This window comes from Pleurodeles waltl, chromosome 9, assembly GCF_031143425.1.
Source record: "Pleurodeles waltl isolate 20211129_DDA chromosome 9, aPleWal1.hap1.20221129, whole genome shotgun sequence".
Taxonomy (NCBI): domain Eukaryota; kingdom Metazoa; phylum Chordata; class Amphibia; order Caudata; family Salamandridae; genus Pleurodeles; species Pleurodeles waltl.
In genome coordinates, this window is record NC_090448.1 from 1,172,504,869 (window position 1) to 1,172,528,811 (window position 23,943).

Here is a 23,943-nt window from a genome sequence, read left to right on the forward strand (position 1 = left end):
CTGAAGACTTTTGTCTGGTCTGCAGGCAGTGCCCCAGTTTTGTCACATATTCTTTTGTGCTCATTCTATGAGTATGAAAAAATGTGAGGACTGACCGTCACTTGTTACTCACCATAGCAAGTATTGTTTGATGGTAGTTTCCCTGAGGCTTGCAAAATTATTAGTATGGACAGAAAATTGCAGTGAATTCTGGAAACTGGCAAGTGTGTGCAAGGGAGCAGGACCCAAAGGTGAGTGCGGTTACTAGGCACCCATGCGTCAGTTTTCTTAAAGTAACAGGCCTATGCTGATTATTCCTTGACCAAAGCCAAAGCTACAGAGGGCCACTTGTGCTCATTTGTGATGAGTTAATCTCAGTCTGGGCGCGTGGGACTATACATGAGACATGATATGCATGGATTGTATGGAGCTGTGTTTAGAAAAATCGTGTGAGGACCAACATGGGGTTTAAGTCTGTGCAGGACTTGTGCATGAATCTGCCCGTGTCTCCTGTGCATGATGAGGGCACCATCAGGACCTCTCCTAGAGGAGAAGTTTGAATGCACATGGGCAGGTCTCCTGACGTGCGTGCATCCAGAGGCCTACCACGTGCAGAATGCACCCGTGGCCGCATGGGAACATGGTAAACTGTGCCTCGGAAGACAAACACTTCTGACATAAACCTGTTATTTTTTCGATTCCTTCACAGACTCGCAAATTAGATGTATATTTCGAATACGAAGAAAGGTTGATGAGTAAAACCACGCTTGACAAGTCCCTGCTTGACATCATCTCGGACCCTGACGGTGAGTACTTCCAGGGAGTCCATTCTCGGAGGCCGCAGGATCACAGGCCGATACATCGATCAGTGTTGGGTGTCAGCATGTCTAGTATTTTAGCGGGTGTAAGAGGACAGTACTTACTGCAGGATTTCCTCAGGGTGACTTGACTGAAATATGTTGGAGTGGTGCAGTCAGTGAGATTAGAGAACAGTGCTCTGGTCTGAGGTTGAGAGTGAGGAACCAAGACAGCATCATCGATAATCGAAGTTCATTAAGTCATCCTCAGCTGACAAGCAGCTGGGATTTGAAAATGTTTTTTAATCGGCTTGCAAAATGTAAGGGGAGAATAAAAATGACTGGTGGTTTCTAGGGGTGAATTCCACCATTTTGGAGGTATAGGAGGACACTTGCTGTGCATTTTTTGATTTTCAGAGCAGAAGATTAACTAATAACTTTCTTGACCTAGTTTTTGTGCTTGGGCCCCCCGCTAGGGTCAGTGTCTCACTGAGGTACTGTAGCTGTTTCAGATGGAGCGTTTTGTAACATAATTTGCTGACTTTAAAAGGAGCCTTTTCCTCAAGTAGGAGACACTGGAGATTACTTAAGGGGTGATGTGATTGTGTTTTTTTTTTTTTTTTTTGCTTACAGTCATGAGCTTTGTTGCTGCTTTAGAGTTCACTTGAATGAAGTGATTGAAAATGTGGGTGAACCTGGCAAGAAGGACATGCTCCCTTTCTAGAACTAGTGCTTGTCTGAAATTCTGTAAATACCTATTTGTATAGATTGTTTTTTCTGAATAAATCAGGTTGTCAGCCTTTTATGTGATATTGGTGGCATGGCCTGTTGGTTCAACTTTTTGTCAACGGTGAGAAAACCCTAGCGTGGTCGTATTGTCACAATCCCTTAAGCCTACCTGGGTGTTTTCTGCCTTTTGATGAATGTGAATTTCCTTGTCCTCTGAAAACGGTGATCCCAGCGGCTCCATTTATCGATTTGATAGTGGAGGGTAAGATTGATTCCTGCCGTACCCCACAAAACTGAGGAAGGACTGCAGATCTTAGAGTCTCCTGGCGACTAATACTGGTGAAGGATAGAAAGACCTGGATCGAGACCCCTCTGTCCCCCCACCCCATTGGGTTTGAAATGGGACGCAATAAGGTGCATGGTTGACCCTATCGGAGGCCACTGGTGAGTGACGTACGCACATGGGATGCAGGCCATCCATCTTGAGTGTACACAGAGCTTCATGGAGCACCTGAACAGTGGATGTCTCCTCAGTGCCTCTAGGTCTAAAGCCGAACCGATAGCAGCATAAAGGTTCATGGCGAGAGGCATACTCCTGGCTTTGGTGAACACAGCCTGCTCGATCATTTTTGTAAATATAGAGGCAAAGATGTCTTTGATTGAATATATTTCCTTGCTCTTTATTGGATAAATAGTGGGTATGTCACTGAAAGTGAGCCTCTTTTGTTTCATGTGTCAGAGATGAATTGACATGTTTTAGGATGGTGTGAGTGACTGCTGCAGTTCGTTCTTTCAGCTCTTTGGCACTGATAGCATCTGCATAGGGGGTGGGTTTGATGTTTGTGATGATGCTACCTTTTGCCTGTATGTTTCAATGCGACCAGGTACAGACTTCCTTTTTAATTGGTGATGTTGTTATCGTTTTGTCAGCTGTGGATAATTACTTTTTCAGCAGTACTTTATCAGTCCTCAAGTCCTGAACAGAATTTTCTTCCCAAACATTTACGGCGGAGGGTAAAGTTTAGCCAGCTTTCCTGTCCCTGAAGGAGTCATTGGAGCTGGGCCTCAGAAACCTCGAATAATTTGATCCTTCTTTGGGTTTTGGCATCAATCTACATTCAGAGCGTTGCCTTGGAGACCAGCAACAACACAAGAGATGTGTCGAATTCATTCAGGCACTGGGAAATCTACCCGGAGCAAAGGAATTCAGTGAGGCTCACACTCTCATCCTACCAAGGTCAAGAGGTTTTACGGAGTGGGACCTGGGGAGGAGTGTATGCTGACTGTCATTCCCATCATGGACACAAACCGCTCTCCCAAAGGAAAGGCAGCATCCCGTGTAGCATGTAAACCGAGTCAGAGCAGGCCCCAGAAATTCACTAAGTTAGCAGTGAACCTTTCAAATATAGCACACTTTCACCCCTCACACCATTCAGCAAAGGTGTGAAAGTCTGTCTCACATGCACATACACGAGCACACACAGGAGAATGCATGCACATATCCCATCACCCCTTTCTCTCTTCATACAGCTTCACATTTGTCTAACATGGTGAAGGCCCTCGATGGGCTGTAACCAAGGAAAGCTCCTAGTCATTCCCCGACCTGTCAGGATGAACATGAGGATGCTGCAAACAATTAGCGAGTCGCAGAGATACAGCAGAAAGGGAACCAGATACAGGGGTGATTTTTTAAAAATATTGGAAATAGTTAATTTTGAAACTTCTTGAGCACTAACAGTGCACTGGTCACACCTGGTGCATAAAGATAACTTTGCCAGAAATCTATCAAATCGTTGTGAGAAATAGTACACTTGGTGCATATTTCGCATGTAACATTGGTCACACAGGGTATCGTTTTGAAGGCCACTTAATGAGGGATTTTTTGATGGCATCCATTTTTATTGACGTTGTGGGAAAGTATTTATTTTAAAGCAGACATGCCAGCAACATTTACCAGAAATGGAAAGACCTTAAATACACAACTTTACTTGGAGGCTGTCGGCATCATTCTAGGATAGGTTTTAAAATGTGCTTGTTAAACTTTGTACCGGGAAATACAAAAACCTCCATTCCGAGAAAGAGGCCAACTGGCTATTCCATGGATAGGGACGTGTAAGCTCTGATCTACTCCAGACCCAAAGCACCAGCTCATGGAGATTACAGGTTTAGCAGACAAGTTGCTGCTCTCGCAGTATTCCAGTAGGGGGCAGTACTCCTGATCTCAATGTCTGCACCATTTAAGGTAGGCACTGCCGCTGTCACATTGTGTCTGTGTGCCTTACGGAGTCTCTGTGTTAAGTACACGAGGTGCGGGTAGCACTGCCGCGGTCACATTGTGTCTGTGTGCCTGACGGAGTCTCTGTGTTAAGTCCACGAGGTGCAGGTGGCACTGCTGCTGTCACATTGTGTCTGTGTGCCTTACGGAGTCTCTGTGTTAAGTACACGAGGTGCGGGTAGCACTGCCGCTGTCACATTGTGTCTGTGTGCCTTACGGAGTCTCTGTGTTAAGTACACGAGGTGCGGGTAGCACTGCCGCTGTCGCATTGTTTCTGTGTGCCTTACGGAGTCTCTGTGTTAAGTACACGAGGTGCGGGTAGCACTGCCGCTGTCACATTGTGTCTGTGTGCCTTACGGAGTCTCTGTGTTAAGTACACGAGGTGCGGGTAGCACTGCCGCTGTCGCATTGTTTCTGTGTGCCTTACGGAGTCTCTGTGTTAAGTACACGAGGTGCGGGTAGCACTGCCGCTGTCGCATTGTTTCTGTGTGCCTTACGGAGTCTCTGTGTTAAGTACACGAGGTGCGGGTAGCACTGCCGCTGTCGCATTGTTTCTGTGTGCCTTACGGAGTCTCTGTGTTAAGTACACGAGGTGCGGGTAGCACTGCCGCTGTCACATTGTGTCTGTGTGCCTTACGGAGTCTCTGTGTTAAGTACACGAGGTGCGGGTAGCACTGCCGCGGTCACATTGTGTCTGTGTGCCTGACCGAGTCTCTGTGTTAAGTACACGAGGTGCAGGTAGCACTGCCGAGGTCACATTGTGTCTGTGTGCCTGACGGAGTCTCTGTGTTAAGTACACGAGGTGCAGGTGGCACTGCTGCTGTCACATTGTGTCTGTGTGCCTTACGAAGTCTCTGTGTTGAGTACACGAGGTGCGGGTAGCACTGCTGCTGTCACATTGTGTCTGTGTGCCTTACGGAGTCTCTGTGTTAAGTACACGAGGTGCGGGTAGCACTGCCGCTGTCACATTGTTTCTGTGTGCCTTACGGAGTCTCTGTGTTAAGTACACAAGGTGCAGGCAGCACTGCTGCTGTCACATTGTGTCTGTGTGCCTTACGGAGTCTCTGTGTTGAGTACACAAGGTGCAGGCGGCACTGCCGCTGTCACATTGTGTCTGTGTGCCTTACGGAGTCTCTGTGTTAAGTACACGAGGTGCAGGTGGCACTGCTGCTGTCACATTGTGTCTGTGTGCCTTACGGAGTCTCTGTGTTAAGTACACGAGGTGCGGGTAGCACTGCTGCTGTCGCATTGTTTCCGTGTGCCTTACGGAGTCTCTGTGTTAAGTACACAAGGTGCAGGCAGCACTGCTGCTGTCACATTGTGTCTGTGTGCCTTACGGAGTCTCTGTGTTAAGTACACGAGGTGCGGGTAGCACTGCTGCGGTCACATTGTGTCTGTGTGCCTGACGGAGTCTCTGTGTTAAGTACACGAGGTGCAGGTGGCACTGCCGCTGTCACATTGTGTCTGTGTGCCTTACGGAGTCTCTGTGTTGAGTACACAAGGTGCAGGCGGCACTGCTGCTGTCACATTGTGTCTGTGTGCCTTACGGAGTCTCTGTGTTAAGTACACAAGGTGCAAGTGGCACTGCTGCTGTCACATTGTGTCTGTGTGCCTGACGCAGTCTCTGTGTTAAGTACACGAGGTGCGGGTAGCACTGCTGCTGTCACATTGTGTCTGTGTGCCTTACGGAGTCTCTGTGTTAAGTACACAAGGTGCAGGTGGCACTGCTGCTGTCACATTGTGTCTGTGTGCCTGACGCAGTCTCTGTGTTAAGTACACGAGGTGCGGGTAGCACTGCTGCTGTCACATTGTTTCTGTGTGCCTGACGCAGTCTCTGTGTTAAGTACACGAGGTGCGGGTAGCACTGCTGCTGTCCCATTGTGTCTGTGTGCCTGACGCAGTCACCGTGTTAAGTACACAAGGTGCAGGTAGCACTGCTGCTCTTACATTGTTTCTGTGTTCCTCACGCGTCACCATATTAAGTCCACGAGGTGCGGGTAGCACTGCTGCTGGCACATTGTTTCTGTGTGCCTGATGCAGTCTCCGTGTTAAGTACATGAAGTGCAGGTAACCCTGCTGCTGTTGCATTGTTTCTGTGTGCCTGACACAGTCACTGTGTTAAGTACACGAAGTGCAGGTAGCCCTGCTGCTGTCGCATTGTTTCTGTGTGCCTGATGCAGTCTCTGTGTTAAGTCCACGAGTTGCGGGTAGCACTGCTGCTGGCACATTGTTTCTGTGTGGCTGTTGCAGGTACCACTGCTGCTGTCGCATTGTTTCTGTGTGCCTGACGCGTGACCATATCAAGTACACGAGGTGCACGTAGTACTGCTGCTGTCACATTGTTTCTGTTTGCCTGTCGCAGTCACTGTGTTAAGTAAACGAGGTGCGGGTAGCACTGCTCATGTCACATTGTTTCTGTGTGCCTGCCACAGTCACCATCTTAAGTACACAAGGTGTAGGTAGCCATGCTGCTGTTACATTGTTTCTGTGTGCCTGTTGCAGGTAGCACTGCTGCTGTGACATTGTTTCTGTGTGCCTGACGCAGTCACCATGTTAAGTACACGAGATGCAGGTAGCCATGCTGCTGTTACATTGTTTCTGTGTGCCTGTTGCAGGTAGCACTGCTGCTGTGACATTGTTTCTGTGTGCCTGACGCAGTCACCATGTTAAGTACACGAGGTACAGGTAGCACTGCTGCTGTCACATTGTTTCTGTGTGCCTGTTGCAGGTGGCACTGCTGCTGTCACATTGTTTCTGTGTGCCTGACGCAGTCACCGTGTTAAGTACACGAGGTGCAGGTAGCCATGCTGCTATTACATTGTTTCTGTGTGCCTGTTGCAGGGAGCCCTGCTGCTCTCGCATTGTTTCTGTGTGCCTGACGCAGTCACCGTGTTAAGTACACGAGGTGCAAGTAGCCATGCTGCTATTACATTGTTTCTGTGTGCCTGTTGCAGGGAGCCCTGCTGCTCTCGCATTGTTTCTGTGTGCCTGACGCAGTCACCGTGTTAAGTACACGAGGTGCAAGTAGCCATGCTGCTATTACATTGTTTCTGTGTGCCTGATGCAGTCACCGTGTTAAGTACACGAGGTGTGGGTAGCACGGCTGCTGTCACATTGTTTCTGTGTGCCTGACGCAGTCACCATGTTCAGTAAACGAGGTGCGGGAAGCACTGCTGCTGTCACATTGTTTCTGTGTGCCTGACGCATCACCATATTAAGTACACAAGGTGCAGGTAGCACTGCTGCTGTCACATTGAATCTGTGTGCCTGTTGCAGGTAGCACTGCCGCTGTCGTATTGTTGATTTGTGCCTGACACAGTCACTGTGTTAAGTACACGAAGTGCAGGTAGCACTGCTGCTGTCGCATTGTTTCTGTGTGCCTGATGCAGTCTCTGTGTTAATTAGACGAGGTGCAGGTAGCACTGCTGCTGTCACATTGTTTCTGTGTGCCTGCTGCAGTCAGTGTGTTAAGTACACGAAGTGCAGGGAGCCCTGCTGCTGTCCCATTGTGTCTGTGTGCCTGATGCAGCCTCCGTTTTAAGTACACGAGGTGCGGGAAGCACTGCTGCTGTCGCATTGTTTCTGCGTGCCCGACGCAGTCTCAGTGTTAAGTACACGAGGTGCAGGTGGCACTGCTGCTGTCGCATTGTTTCTGTGTGCCCGACGCAGTCGCCTTGTTAAGTACACGAGGTGCGGGTAGCACTGCTGCTATCACATTGTGTCTGTGTGGCTGACGCAGTCACTGTGTTAAGTACACAAGGTGCATGTAGCCATGCTGCTGTGACATTGTTTCTGTGTGCCTGTTGCAGGTAGCACTGCTGCTGTGACATTGTTTCTGTGTGCCTGACGCAGTCACCATGTTAAGTACACGAGGTGCAGGTAGCACTGCTGCTATCACATTGTGTCTGTGTGCCTGACGCAGTCACTGTGTTAAGTACACGAGGTGCAGGTAGTCCTGCTGCTCTCACATTGTTTCTGTGTGTGTGATGGAGTCTGTGTTAAGTACATGAGGTGCGGGTAGTACTGCTGCTGTCACATTGTTTCTGTGTACCCGACGCAGCCTCTGTGTTAAGTATACGAGGTGCAGGTAGCACTGCTGCTGAAACATTGTTTCTGTGTCCCTTCTCAGCTGGAGTGACTATGTTGTCCGTTGTATAAAGAAGTCTCTTGTCTTCTGCAGCCTTGGCTTTAGATGCTTGTAGTGGTGTATTATACTGGTCAGCTGCCAATTGTCAAACTTCTTCAGTTCTTGGAAGTGTGGATAAAGCACCTCCACGCTGAAAAGCAAACTCTACCAAGCACCCTTCATGCATTGGGGCACCTTTTCATGTTCAAAACAACCCTCATCTACCTCTGGGCATCCTTCCCCCTGCCCCCTTGCTTACCGTAGGTGTGATGTGGGGCTTTCTGCCCAGGAGGACAGGTCTGTGCGGTGGGCTGGCTCCTTTGCCCACTGGAAAACAGTGTGAGCTCTGTATTAAGATTTTATGGTGAGTAGAGGAATAAGAACTGGACGAGATCCAGCGTGAAGCATCAGTTTTACAGAAGCTAGCTTGTTTCATTTAGGTCAGCTCCGTGATCGCCCAAATCTTAAAAGGTCTACGTTTCCGTTCCGCTGGTTGTTCATGGATCTTGCCCGATATGTGAATTATGGAATTAATCAGTTTCCTGCACCAGTTAATTGATAAATTATGTGGAAGTGTATCCCCTTGCTTAGAGAGATTTTTAGGCCGACTGAGTAATTGAAAAGAAGTGGGTTTGTACTGTTTAGTGATTAGCTGATGGTTTTTGTAGATGATCACAAGACCATCCCTCAAAACAAAATTCTCAGTCAACTATTTTCAAGTATGTCTGTGTGAAACAGAGGTGTAAAGTGAACCATGACTTTGTAATAAATGTGAGGCCAGGGCAGTAGGGAAAATACAAATTTAAATGCCCTGTCTGGTCCTGAGAAATGGGGATGCTCAGAACTTCTCCATATGAGGTACGGCGGTCGCCGCTGACGAGATGCCAGTTATTTCAGCAACTAGAACTACTGGTCTCCCTGTTCTGCCTGTCACTGTTGGCCTTTGGCGCCTTGGGCTAGATGTCTCTGAAAACCCACTTACCCAAAGGAAGGACCATTGCAGTAATTGACTTCTGACCTTCTGACCCCATTGCCCCTCACCTTAACTGAAAAGCATGAACTCCAAACATACAGGTATGTTATGCAGTATGTGCTAAACTATCTTTACATTGTGATCAGTTGTGTTTGACCAACCACTCACCCGGCTGCTCTTATACCACCTTCTAATATGAACTGTAGTTCTTCAGTAAACGTTGCAAGCATGGGCTCTTCCATAGGTGCACGGAGTGTGGTATTGTATCCCCAGCCTCGAAAGAACCCCTTCCACCACAGCTAAGACCCTGCATCCTGCAGCTGCGTGAGCGATGCCAGCGCCCCAGACACTCTGCCACCTTTCTAAAGCTAGCCAGTATTTGTGGCTGCAGGCCGCTGTTCTGTTTCATGTTCTTGTTTTAGAAGAACATATGTCTGCGCCTTAATCCAGATCCTTGATGTTGGTCCACCGCCTAGGTATGTTAATGTAATAGCTGTCTCTTTGCTCAGAAACTCACACCCACACTCAGACTGCCAGAGGCCACTGTTTAATGTGCCGGTGAGTGGGCAGCAGATTTGGATGGGGCCTTCTGAACACTTGCTGTAAGACAAGACGGAGGGCGTCACAGCCCTTTCTTCGCTCCCACAGATGCTTTTTGCCCTGGTAGGATCGATCAGAGTCCGCTTTGTTCTTCTCCTTTAAAAAACAAAATGGGAGCAGTTGTCTCAGACTCTTTGTGTACTTTTGTATTTGTAGATATTCCAGTTACAGAGATGCCAGATGGAGGATGGGAGAGGACGTGTGGCAGACCTGTACTGGTTCAACCCAGCTCATGGCAAATAAACATTGTAACCTTGTTATGGTCACATATCCCAGGAAGATACCTGGAGTAAAAGATGGAGTTGTGTTTATATGGCCAGAAGGATGCACATGTGGTCACAGGCTAGACTTCCTAAAGCTCACCTTTCTTTAGGTTGATAAAATATGTATCACTGAAATAGGTATTAAGGAGAAATTACCCACAGTGGGGTGCAATTTATGATGAGTGGAAGCAGGGTGGAACTCTTCAATAAGATGGCTGGGATTGGGGCTGCTTAGAGAAAGAAGATGGCTTGAGGAGAGAGCTGGATGTAAACATAGGAAGGACCCTGCGGGGGAGGCGGAGATCTGGACAAGAACGCGAGTGGTCTTTCAAGGCCTTAGAATTTATGGAGAGTTATTTTTGAACTGCTTCATAGATCACAGCTTTACATGCCTAAGAAGTTGGAAACTACAAGAAAGCACATAAATAAGCTACGGGAATTATGAATGGCAGGGACGCTGGTTAATATGAGACATTTAGTATCCTTGGCAGCCATCAACATGAGAGCACATTATGTGTCGCAATCAATTGGCTTATCTAACCTGACAGCTCATCAGACATTCTGGTAAACAGCTGCAATTCTTGCTACAGCACCAATATTCCAGCACTCATGAAGAACACTCACCTCAAAGCACCCAATGGAATACAACCATCACAACACGCCCGTTGAGAACACATCCACAATAAAAGGCCTGCCTGGACACACCAATGGGAAGACTCCCTCCTTGAGACATGCATGGCAACTCACCAATCTCAGCACTCTTGAGAACACACCCAAAGAGAATGCACCAATGGGGATACACCCATGAGAACAAACCCACCACACCCATGGCAACTCACCAATTTCAACACTCTTGAGAACACACCCACCTCGACACACCCAAAGAGAATGCACCAATGGGTACACACCCATGGGAACGAACAAACCCACCACACCCATGGAAATGCTCCTCCTTTGACATGTCCATCTGCACACACTAAAGTAGCTGCAGATATCTGGTCACACCTGTGTAATCACACCTACAGGGGCATACCCACCAGGACAACCATAAAAACATTTACATCTGGCCTCCGTCACATGAATGCACCCACTCATCCGAATGGATGTCAAGGTTTATAACCTGGAATACACTACAAGAAAGGGAGAACTTGTACTGAAGCTTTTAAAAGTTAAGAAAGCAAGACCAGCAGGTATATGTTCATAATGCAAACAGCCAATCTGTGAAAGACCCCTTGTGAGAAGCTGGCTGTTAGGCTGGAGCTGAAAATGTGCTAGAGGTTCAACATGTTTCATGCTGCATTCCCATCCGGAGGTTCACCTGCAGCGGAGAAACAGAAGGCCCTTTCAACTACCTGTGACTTACTAAGCTGCTAAGAGAGGCAGAAAAGTCTGAGCACTACAAAGTTAAACTAGAAGTACATAACGGCTCAGACAGATGAGATACAAATTAAAGTGATTTGTTGATAAACGTTACGAAAACAGATACAGAAAATGACTCTCAGCCTTTCTTTTAATGACAATTGATTCAACTGTTCTTGGAGAAATCAATAGAAATGTACTGATGTCATTGGCGAAGAGTTAAAAAAAATGCCAAACTTCCTTTTCAGTATGTCTTGGCGTACAAGGTGCAGTATTTAATCCAAAGTAAACCTATTTGGCTGACTTCCTGGCATAGACAGGCTGAATTATTTGTGGATCACAGTGGCCAGGTTAACTCTTGTCTGAAGTGTTACCTTCAAAAACCTAGTAAGTCCTCTGGAGTGTAGTCTCTTTCAGTAATTGCTACATTTTAGTTTCCAAGCCCACAGTTTTTAAAACATCAAACCCCCTTGTTTATTGAACTCATCTGCCTGCCCTCAAAAAGTGTCTTACCAGAAAGGATGCGTCTTATCCCTTTCTGTTGTGCTACAATCTTCAGGGTTTGCCCAAAAAGGAAAGGCAAGCCTTGCAATCAGTCTGCTTGGAGCCTTTATAGCTGCTAAACCATATGCACGGTAAAACTGTTCTTTTCTATTAAAACCTGTCGGAATGATCGTAAATACTCCTTTTGTCAGAAACTTGTGATTTGCAAGGCACAGTATATATCAAGGAGTATTTCTAACTATATATATATTCAGTCAATGAGTTATAATAAAAAAATATTGGGTAGCTGTTGATGTGAATCTAAAACAATGCAAAGCAAAATCCGCTTGGCAGTAAAGTTTTAGGTAGTCTTAAAGTACCTTCCTCCTTCGGCAAAAAGAGTTGTTGAAGGGTGAGTGCATAAGTGCCTGTTAGCCCAAAAAAGGCTGTTAATCTGTGTAATAAATTTTGTAAATATGTTACAAGGAAGGGTTAAGGAAAAAAATGGTAATACTGACAATTTAATTTAAAGCTATCCGACCCATGATTGTTAGCGGGAGGCTACTCCAAATTTTACATAATTAACTTTCTTGAAAAGTGAGGTACAATTAAGATGATAGAGATCATTATAACTTTCGGACACGTATATACACATATAATATTGGGGCCCCACAAGTAACCATTAACTATCATCATTTTAGTTTTTTGAAAAGTGACCATGTATTCTCCCAGTGACGTAAATTATGTGGGCTGATCATTGTGCTCATCTGCATGAATTGTCATTTTGAGGATGATTCTATCTGGGGCACTGTTTGGAGGCTATTTTGAAACGCTGGGTCAAGTGGTAAAATAACTAATTTAAAGAGGGTCAGAGACATTGAGCACCACTGCTGTGTACATCTTGTACTAGATTTAGTGCTCACCCAATGCACTTTTATTAGTACCTGTGAGTGGGAGGCAATATAAAGATATGCCCGTAACCTTTTGAGCTTGAGATAAAGAGCTACCGGACCAAAGTAATCCTTGTGGCTCTGGACTGGTCATGAAGTGTATGGTATCCTCAGCTCCTGAACATAGCCACGGATCCTCCGATCAGACTGCCCGTTCGGGAGGATCTTCTGTCGCAGCAGCAGCTGACAGCATGCTTCTTGCATGGAAAATGAGCAGCAGCAGTTGACAGCTTTCGACCTTCCGGATGAAATCTGCAATGTTATCTTGGCAGCCAGGCGTCACTCCACCCAAACTGTATACGCCTCTCGTTGGCACAAATTTGTGGCATGGTGTACCAACAAGTCTGTTGATCCCTTTTCTGCACCCCTGTCTGAGGTTCTACTGTTCATCCTCTCTATTGCCCAGCAGGGCTCTGCTTTGGGCAGCCTTAAAGACCACTTATCTGCCATATCAGCCTTTCTCAGATTGCCAGGTCAACTTTCCTTGTTCAAGTATCCCATTGTTGGGAGGTTCCTTAAGGGACTCACCCATTTGTTCCTATCTACCACGAAAGACTCCATGATCTGGAGCGTTGGCGTTCTACCTCAGTCGTACCAAAGATTTCCGGGTGGACAAACAACTCTTTATAGGATATATGGGTGTGAAGAAAAGGCAGGTGGTGCAGAAGCAGACTCTGTCACGATGGGTGGTGGTCTGCATCAAGATGTACTATGCCTTGGCAAAGAAGCAACCCCTTGATGGTTTGTGTGCTCATTTCACCAGAGCAACTGCTGCCACCACTGCGTTAGCATGCAGAGTTCCTGGCCTGGACATCTGCCACGCAGCAACGTGGGCATCCCTGCACACATTCACTAAGCATTGCTGCCTGGACTGCCAGGTCCACAGAGACAACTACTTTGGCCTTTGGGTCCTGGTGGACTTTCTAGCATGATCTTGGTTCGCAGCCCACCGCCGAGGATGGTATTGCTTGGGTATATATTCTAAGTTAAGGAATCTCCAACTGGAAGTCACTATCAGATGAAGAAGTTACTTACCTTCGGTAACTAGTTATCTGGCGGAGACATATTCTAGCTGCAGTTTCCTTACCGACCTCCCCATCCTCCCTGCACTGCAAACTGATCTAGGGACAGGGATTCCCTTTTCAGGGCCCTAGTTCTGGTGCACCATTCTCAATGTTCTTCATGGCTCCCACTACTGGTATGGAATGTCGTGAAACTGACGTCAGCACGCGGGGTGGCACCTATATACCACTGCAACATCATCACGGTGACCACGACGCCAACGATGGGTGCGGAGTGGGCCGACGCCACCGGACGGCGCACAAGGGTACTGCTTGAAGAAAAATATCCGGATCCAGTCTAATGCCTGGGGGAAATGCTAAGGTAAGGAATCTGCAACTAGTATATGTCTCTACCAGATAATTTGTTACCAAAGGTAAGTAACTTGTTCAACTAAGTCAAAAGCTTCAAGAATAATAAAAAAAAGATTCCCAGCTCACAAGGTCAAAAGCTTTCATAGGATGGAGCAACAGTACCACTGCTAAAAAGTGCTTCTGTGAAAAAATACCTATATATTCAATCAGATAACCGTGTTTGCTTACATTTAACCTCCTGGAATTGCTAGCATTCGGACCTCTGTGGATGATGGAGATATGAAGATGGTATCCTCTCAGCTGACGTTTTTGGCCCCGTGGCAGACTTCCGGGCCACGCCACTCTCCTACGTGCCAGTCCGAGCACCAGGTCAATAACTCGATTCCCCACCTTTTTTGGGAGAGGCCTATCAAAGATTCCCAGTAAGCAGACAGACGGGCCATAGTCCATCTGCCTGTCCAGAGTGTGATTGAGGTGATTGATCACCTCCGTCCAGAAGCACTACAAGTCCTGGCATCCCCAAGTCATATGGCAGAAGTCAGCCTCACCCAGCCTACACCGGGGGCATGCCCCTGATGTTGTGCTGTGTATCCGGTTGATTCTGTGCAGAGTAAGGTATGTCCTATGTATGTAATTATACTGTATATACTTCAAGCGGGTGTTGCGAGAGATTTTGTATGGGTAGGCCAAGATCTGAGTCCACTCAGCGTCCGTCAACTGTCTCCCTAGGTCTGTTTCCCACCTACCCCTCAGTCCCCCAAGGAGCTCTGCATGTGGGGGAGCAACCTAGTCGCTAGTGTCTTGCTCTGCACCTTGATGTCAGTGTTGAACATAGAGAGGGGGCGGTAATCAGCCACTGTCATGCCCCTCCGCTTACCCTTGGGAAGCAGGATCACTAGAGCCTCCCTAGTCGATGGTGGTAATTTACCCATCTCATAAGCCTCTGTGTATAGCTCTACCATCCGGGTTATCAGTATCCCGGCAAACCTCTGATAGAACTCCGGTGGAAGTCCATCAGTACCCGGTGTTTTCCCCACTGCCTGTGCTGAGATGGCAGTTCCCACCCGCCTCCTGTTCATCCATTCGTGCCCCCAGCTCCTCCCCATTCCGAGACCGTCACCAACTGCATGCCCTCCAGGTAAGTCCGGAGAGAGTCCAGATCCACCTCCTCTGGCGTGCCATACAGGCTTTTGTAGTAAGACTGAAACTCTTCATTGCTATCTGTTGGAGAGTATAGTGGAGTCTCGGTTCGAGATGTCAATTGGGTAATCGGCGTGCCCCTGCTCTCTGGCCTGACCAGCCATGCCAGTAACCTCTTGGCCCTTCCCTCCTCTGCATGCAGGCTGCCCAAGTATGTCTTGTAGTCGTGGCATCGGAGGCACTCTAGGGTTTCAATGTGGGCTTCGCATGCCTCCGCCAGCTGCATCTCGGCCCCTTTGTCCGTCCCCAGCCTCAACTGCCACCTGTGTAACTCAGTCTCCAAGCGGGTAAGGTCCGATTCTAGCTCCTTCCTGATCCCCACTGTGTGCCCAATGCAATATCCACTTATAACGACCTTCAGGGCCTCCCATTCCGTTCCCCTAGAGGAGGCCGACTCCCTGTTCAGGGAAAAATAGTCCTTCAGTTTAGTGGTTAGTGCAGTATGGAAGATCTCATCTTCCAGAGCTTTGGGATACAGTTGCCATGTTGGGGTCAGGGCTCCCTTCTCCCCCCAGTGTCAGCAGTAGTGGGCTATGGTCAGAAAACGCCCTACCTAAGTACTCCGTATGTAGAACGTCATTTATGAGTGTCGTGGAGCAGAACATGTGGTCTATCCTCGTGTGTACTTGGTGGAGAGATGAGTAGTGCAAGTATTCCCTACTGTGGGGATGCTGGGTCTGCCATGCCCCAGTGATCTAGCCATTGTTCCATGCCTTTTGCTACTCTGAGTGCAGCAGCTCCCGATAGCGGTGGGGAAGAGCAGTCTCTGTCTGGGTCAAAGACACTATCGTAATCCCCTCCCAGCAAGTAGGCCCCCTCAGGAAATCACGCAAGTCGGGCCGTCAAGGTCTGCCAGAAATGATTCTGGTCTTGGATAGGAGCATATACGCTCCCCAGTACTATTGATCTGGAGTTAAGGGGTCCCTCCACAAGGGCATACCGCCCTTCTTTGTCCACGTCAATTGTGTTGGGCTCAAAGGGCACCCACATCAGGGTGCCCTGTGCATATGCCGAGTAGGTATATCGCTACCCCCGCCAGCGCCTCTGGAGGCTATATGCCTCTGACTTCGTGAGATGGGTCTCCTGTAGGAGTGCCACCTGGACCCCCCTCCGTTTCATGTAGGTCAGTATGTTGTGCCGATTTAGTGTGGTCCCCATTCCTCGGATGTTCTAACACATCAATTTAATAGGTGTGTCACTGTTCAGCATTTTGTTTTGTGGGTAGCAATGTCCACAGGAACCCCCTCCCTCGCCATCAACCCCACACCTGTTGTATATCTGGGCCATAACAGGAGGAAGAAAAAAATAAAAGGAACCAAATACAACTCCAAACTCCCTGACCCCAGAGCAGTCCAGCAGCGGCCGACCACCCTTACTGGTGGAACCAAACGTCTACAGTCTCTCATCGTCACCCTCCTGGAGCATTCCATGGCGAATAAAGGGGGAAGATGTCTAGATGCTCTTTATAGTCCTCCAAGCTGAATCGGACCGACCCTGTGTAGTTACATGCCGCCTCTCCAGCCGGGGACGGTCAGCAGACCGAGGAAGGACCCCCAAAAAGTATTAGATTAAGTCTTCCGCCGTCTGGGGCGTAACCCGGAGCAGTCCCTCATTCACACAGCCAACAGATTCGAGGTCAGAAGTGTCCTCCGTTTCACGGATGTCAGACGAGCAGACCCTATCTCTGTCTGAGGCCGGCGACTCCGTCACTGATGCCGCTGTCTGAATTGCCGCTCGCTGTTCCTGGGTTACTTGAAGTTGCGTGGGTCGTCTCAAGCAGTCAACGGCAGGTCCGCCCTTAGAGCGGCGCCTCTCCCGCCGAAGGCCAGGTGCCCCATGTGCATCCTCAGCACAATCAAGTTTGCCACCTTTGTGGGACTCTAACCATTCCCTTGCTTCCTCCGACATTTGGCAAAAGTGCGTCTTGCCGCCCCCCATTATCTTCAGCTTAGAGGGGAACAACAGCGCATAACGTATCCCCTCCCCCCACAATGCCTTCTTTATTGTCAGCTAGGAAGCCCGCTTTGACTGTACTGCAGCTGTGTAATCAGGGAACATATTGACTTTACTGTTCTCCACCGTAAAGGGGCCCGCCTCTCTTGCTCTCTGTAACCGAATGTCTCGGTCCCTGTAGTGTAGCAGTTTTGCCACCACTAGTCTGGGAGGCTTTCCCGGCGTAGGGGGCACCCTGTGTGCTCTCTCCAGTGCGAAAAAGGCGCTAAGCTGCTGATCGCCAATAATGGACTTCATCCAGGGTTCTAGGAAGGCCACCATGTCGGCACCTTCGGCTCCTCCCGATAGACCCACTATACGGATGTTATTGCGGTGGCTGCAGCCCTCAGCATCCTCCACTCGGCACTGTAGTCTTTGCACTCTGTCCATAAGGTGGGCTATCTGCGTCTCATGGGATCACCGTAGGGTTCCCAGACTCGTCACCTCTTCCTCCGTAGTTTTCACCCTGTCCACCAGCTTTTGGTGGTCTGCCCGCAGGTGGCCCAGCTCTGCCGCCACTTTCCCGATCTCTTGTCTAGGGACATTTTTGGAGTCTTCAATCGCTTCCAATATCTTATGGAGAGTAGCTTGCACTGGGGGAGGCTGCGCGGACTGGTCCGGGGTCGACTCCCCCTCCCCTGAGCACTGTTGGGGCTAAATGGTCCCTGCCCTTGCGGTTTGAGGTGTTGTTTCCCCATTGGCGGGCCACAGGGGCAAACTCTCAGTCTTTAGGGCAGCTCCCTGGTGGGGCAGCCGGAGAGGGGGCCTCTTGCCACCTACATTAGACCCCCTCACCCGGGCCTGCCCCAACCGCCCGGTGCAATCACGCTCTCACCCCTCCTCAGGGTGCAAATTCACAGCACAGTCCCAGAGGGGCCTGTCCCCCTTCCGCTCCTCTGCGGCTATGGGGACCTCCCCACTTGCAGACACAGGGGGAGATCTTCGCTGGGTAGCGGGTCCCACTCTCCTATGCCAAGCGCCACCCCCCCACCCCCCCAGGGGTCCGGTCTCAGCCGCAGCTCTTCCAGGACTTAGCAGGGCACCAGCACTCCCCCTGCATCTGTAGCCATGTGGGTGTCACTGCCGCAGTTGTCCCCTGGTTCCCCTTCTCCCCTTGTGAGGTGCGCTGGGGGGCAGAGCTTCTCTCCATTCCCAGCCCCCTCTCCTCACCTTGACAGCTGGGCCATCCGGTTACGCTTTTCGCAGGCCTACACCAGCCAGTATTGCCAGGTGGGGGCCCAAAGTCACCACTCCTCTCCTTCCTGTTGCGGGCTGCCCCTTTTGTCTAACACCTCCGGCAGTGGGGGTCCGATGCCGCCGGTCCAGCCGCCTCTCCTTCCTCGCGACACACAGGTGGTTCAGTCCCTTTTTGGTCGCCATCTTAGAGACTTCCTGATGCCGGAGCCGGCCAAACACCCGGCGCAGAGCCGACCAGCCTTGCTCCCAGCCTAACTTGGGGGGTTCGATTCCGAGCCCCCTGCTGGGGCTTCTGTACAACAGGATCTCGGCAGGTTGGGCCGAAGCTCTTCCGCTTCACAACTGCCATCTTTTGCGGTTGATTCCGCCCCCACTATATTCAGCAACATTATTGGCCACTCAGATTTGGAATTATTTTTGGGACAAATCTGTTTTTAGCTTTGTCCCACCTCCAGGTCATGGTGGTAGCTTTAAATGGCTCCCAAGCTCTGAGGAGCAACAAACTTCAGTACTCTATATAAGTGATTTCTGTGTTAATGGTCAGTTCTTTGGTTTCCCAAGTGAGTGCCGAAAGTATGATGCAGTGTCTGACCCATTAGTCATAAATCTCTAAAAGGCTTCCATCAACCTCTATAAATTGCTAGCTAATAGGAGAAGGTGAGACAGAAGTAAGGGTTGTAAGCCTGTGCCATGTTCCAAGCCAGTACCATGTTTTTTCCCAGTCAGAGTAACCGATGCAAGCTGGATAAATCTCTTCCAAACCGACAGTACCTGGGGGGTGGTTATCCTGGGCAGTGTCAATCTGAAGTCACTGACAGTATAAAAATGTGTGAGGAAATGATAGGGTGACTATTGAGGCTTTTGTCTGGGGTCGCCTTAATCCAGATTATGCTTTCTTTTTGGTGTTGAGAACCTGAAGGGTGAACTTATTTATCCTGGGGTTTTCCTACCCTGGTAGGGAGCAAATCTTCAACAAAGGTTTTCACCTGACGTGGAAGGACGTACATTTTTACCCAGGGAGATGTTAGCCTAACCTGAAAAGCTGCATACGTTCACACACAAGGATGTTAATTTGATCAAGGAGAGTGTACATGTTCACCTAGACGGGTGTATGGTATTTCTACAGCGTGAACCTACCCAAAAGTCGCGGAGTGCTGCACGTATTCAAGGAACAAGCTGAAAGTCATCGAGTAGTAGGAGAGGGAGCGGAGATGTGGATGGTCTGTGTACTGTGCTCTAGTGTTCTTTAAAGAGGTGAATCTTCAAACCTTTCCTAATCAGGAGCAGCCTTTGGGCGGTCCTGCTGGATGCAGAGATGCTATTCCAGATCTGGGATGTGTAGATGGAAAAGGCCTGTCCTCTTGTTTTTTTTTTTATTTTTTTACACTTCTTCGTCTGCAGTCTGGTTTTGCCCTGGCAGTGTATGTGCCTCGGACCACCAGAGATGGCGAGAATGTTTGCAAGATAAGCAGTGGTGCAGGGTGCAGTGGCTTTGTAAATAAAGCTCTAAAGTATACAAAAAAAGTGATAGAATGCTGGAATTTATTTCAGCCATCGTATTGTGCCCACCATGTCACCTCAGCTTGGACCCAGCTATATGCAAATCAGTCTTCACCCTGCTCCAGTGGGGAACAGTCTAGGCCGAACTGCCAGGCCAGGAAGGTCCTCCCTGGACTAGAACTCAAGCAGCCCAGGACCGGTTTCATCCTAGTTAGGGTTTGTCAGTCAGGTAAAGCTTGGTTCCGATGACAATGTGCACAGGACCCATATCTGGGCATACCCATCCCACTTAGGGCAACACCACTAAAGCATACAAAAAAAGTGATGGATGGAGTACTTAAATTAATCTGAGCCAGTGGTAATTACTCGGGGTCGCATCCCAGCCAATTGTTATTTTGAGCATCACTCCACCCCAGTTTGGACCCAGCCATATGCAAGCCAGTCTTGACCCTGCTCTCAGGTAAACAGTCCAGCCTGAACTGACAACCCATCGGTCACTTTACTTTTTTGTATACTTTAGTGTGTCACCCTAAGTGGATCGGGTACGCCCAGCTATGGATCCAGGGCACACTGTGTCACTAGAACTAAGGTATACCTGGCTGATGAGCCCTAAATAGGTCCTAGGATGCTTGTATTCCGGTTGAGGGAGGACCTGACTTGACAGTTCATGCTGGACTGTTCTCATTGGAGCAGGGTGAAAGCTGACCTGCACATGGTTGGGTCCAAACTGAGGAGACATGGTGGCTTGAAAAGCAATGGATTGGGATGGAGTCCCCAGTAATTACCAGTGACTGAGATTAATTCAGGCATTCCATCCATCACTTTTTGTACACTCTGGTTTGTAAGTGGTGCATCTGGTTTGGAGGAGGCTGTGAGCTGCCAAGGGGAGCCAGAGGAGGTCCATTAGGATGCACCTGTTCTCTAAGGATTGTCACTAGCCTTGCAGGGAATACTTGTTTACAATGGGATTCCCACTGTCCTGGAAGGTTTCAAATGTTCACGCTTGGGGTTTTTAACTGGCCTATAAGAGGTGCACTTGTTCATTGAGGAGGTCTTGGGAGGGTGTTCTCTGGCCAGGAAGGCTGCACGTGTTTACCTTGGGGGCTGGGGGAGGGGGCTCCTCACCTTGAATGATGCTCACGTTTACCCTGCATAGTTAATCTGACTGGAAGGATACACAGGGTCACGCCTGGGAAGTGTTAACCTGATCTAAAGGAGGCATACCTGTTCATTAAGGGGGGTTCTGGAAGGATACATAGGGGCTATTATACCAGTTTTGACAGCAGGTTTATTGGAACAGCACTTGCATTTCACTTCGTAGGGGGTCTCCAGCAGCAGGTATCACTCTGAACAATAGGTATCTTCCCTTCTTTAGGGACTTGTTTTATCCTGCAGCACTCCTAGGCTGGGCCAGTGGGGGTCGCTATAAGAACAGTGCTTACCCTGCCTTCCTCAGGGATTGTTGCTCTCGTAGCACTCCTGGTCTGGGTCAGTAGGCGTCACTGTCAGAATAGGACATAATTGCAGAGATTCTGTGTTAAAACACAAGACTTCAAAAATATCTTCTGTAAAAACCTGTATTAAAAATAATAGATTTACTTTGCATAACTGTATTTAATGCCTTTGTCTAACACACTCACGTGCCAAGTGTTTTAAACCTGGGTTAGGTTTCTGTTCTAACTCCAGTCCTTGTACATTTAGGAAATAGTTCTTTAGAGCGGGATTAGCTTCAGAGGGACTTTTTTGTAACAAGATTTGAATGTAAGTTGGAGTCTGCTTATGAAGGGCAGGAGCTGTGTTCATCGCCAGGGTATGCCTCAAGAATTGCTTTTCCCTTGTCACGGACAGTCTGAGCAGTGCTTACATTCCCTGCCACCAGGTGTTGCTGTGAGAGTGCAGGGTTTTGGGCCTTGCTCAAGGGGTCAGTGTTCTCTGTATTTCAACTTTAACTGGTCCTCCGCCTCATTTTGGCATACTGCTGTGACAACAATTAATGCCTTGCCATCTTTTTTCTCTCTCCTGCAGCGGGGACCCCCGAAGACAAGATGAGACTGTTCCTTATCTTCTACATCAGCACCCCACAGCCTCCCTCCGAGGTACGGCCTGTCTTATGCTTTTATTAACTATATGTCAAAACCAATTCAGATGGATGGGGTCACCAACGCATGCCTACGGGGGCCTGATATCAGTTCGTTTGGGATCTGGAGGGGTTGGATCCCCATGACAAGTGTCTCACGGGACCTGGATCAGTTAAAGTTCACTAGTTGTCGAGGGCTTGTCTCAACAGTCGTTTTCAAGTGCTTCCTAAAAGCAGTTTGCTGGTCTGTTCCCCCCATCAAGGTGCCCCGCGGAAGCTCCTGGCTCAGGTCTTCTTCCAACTCTGTGGTGTTGTGAAACACCAAATGTGCTACCCTTGAATTGATGATGGTACCCAAGTATGGTGAGAATGACTCTTAAAACTACCTCCTATGCGGCACCAAGCCAATGTTAGATAATGGTACCCCATCGCTCAGCAAAGGCCATGGCACTCAGATGTTGTACTGAGTGAGAGTCCATATGAATGTATGTGACAAGACCACTGGTAAAGTGGGGTCTCTAGTGTAGTTAATCTGCAGGTTTGGTGATCTGATGGGGCAGCGATCACATGGGATAGTGTGCCGGTTACGGTGAGTCGCGTGACACTACACGTACGGAGATCTGATGGGACAGCGTTCTCATGGGATAGTGTGCCAATTACGGTGAGTTGCGTGACACTACACGTACGGAGATCTGATGGGACAACGTTCTCATGGGATAGTGTGCCGGTTACGCTGAGTTGCGTGACACTACACGTACGGAGATCTGATGGGACAGCGTTCTCGTGGGATAATGATGCCTGTCACAGTGAGGCAGGTGATCTTACAGGTATTGTGATCTAATGAGAGAGCAATGTATCTGTTACATTGAGTGGGGTGACACCACATGTATGGTGCTCTTCTGGGACAGTGTTCCCCTGGCGTGGCACTTGGTGACACCAGCTCTACGGAGGTCTCCTGGGACAGTGACCCCATGGGTTGGTGCCTATTAAGGTACTTCAGATGACACCATAGGTACAGTGGTCTCATGAGCGAAAGGACACTGCTACAGAACAATACTAGTGTCTGCCTTATCCAGTGTAAAAGAACTTAATAAGGAAGGGAAGTTTCACTGTTGGCATTCTAGTTAGTGAAACTCGAGGAGATGTGTTTTACTACTAAACTAACAGATGTCTAGTCTGAAATGTTGTTTTTACAGTATACCATTTCTTGGCTGAGGCCTTCTTGTGCGCAGAGGGCGAAACATTTAAGGAACTCAGCAGCAAGTCAAGACCACAATGAACTTGTAGTGTCACTAGTGTCTGTGTAGTTCTTCCACTTCTCTCCTACTCATAACCTTCAGCTGTTACAGAGTACTTAATACTGGAACTAGTGCAGAGTACTTAATATTGGATCTAGCCTGTTTCTATTCAGTCTCTGTTTTAATAGACAGGGAGACAGAAGCCGAGAGTGACTTTTCCAAGGATCACACAACTTTGACAACTGGAGAAGCAAGGATTGGAAAGCCAGTCTGTTTTTCTAAAAATGATCAAATTTACCACATCTAAAATGCTGGTAGAGACGTAACAACCACTGTCTTAGTTCAGACTTAAGCCTAGAAGGAACTTTGCTCTTGGTTTATAGGACAGAGTTTTAAACTTGGTGTCAGAGAGGTAGTTATTCCTCAAAGGTGCAAGTGCCTTGACGGAAGAGAACAGGCCTAAAGGAGCTGCCTCCATGGACTGACCGGAGAAGGGAAAGAGCACTTGGAGGCTTCTGGGACGATGAACTTTGGGCAAATAATGTATATTGAAGAGCTCATAGTGCAGGCTCAGGACGAAGCACTGTGTCTGGTCTTGGCTGCTCTGCCAAGAGGCCTTTCAGGAGGATTTCAGAATTAATCAGAGCTCATCTTCAGCTTTTTTCTGTTCTAAGGGGGATTTGTTGCATATAAGTTAAACTGCTGGAACTCACCCAACGTGTGCCTTGTATTACAAAGCACACTGTTCCAAGAGTATCACTGAAGCTTTAATGCGGGCATGTGCACAGATGGGAATTACATGCAATTTAAGTCCCTCTCTACCCTGTTCCAG

The 23,943-nt window shown here is 48.5% G+C and overlaps 1 protein-coding gene across 1 annotated transcript in view; it reads left to right on the plus strand.

Moving 5' to 3' along the window:
• SCFD1 (sec1 family domain containing 1) overlaps positions 1–23,943 on the plus strand; it is a 354,775-nt gene that overhangs the window by 191,187 nt on the left and 139,645 nt on the right. The window contains exons 15-16 of the mRNA XM_069209057.1: positions 689–785; positions 21,822–21,892. Coding sequence (XP_069065158.1) covers positions 689–785; positions 21,822–21,892 — 168 coding nt within the window. The remainder of the gene's footprint in view (positions 1–688; positions 786–21,821; positions 21,893–23,943) is intronic.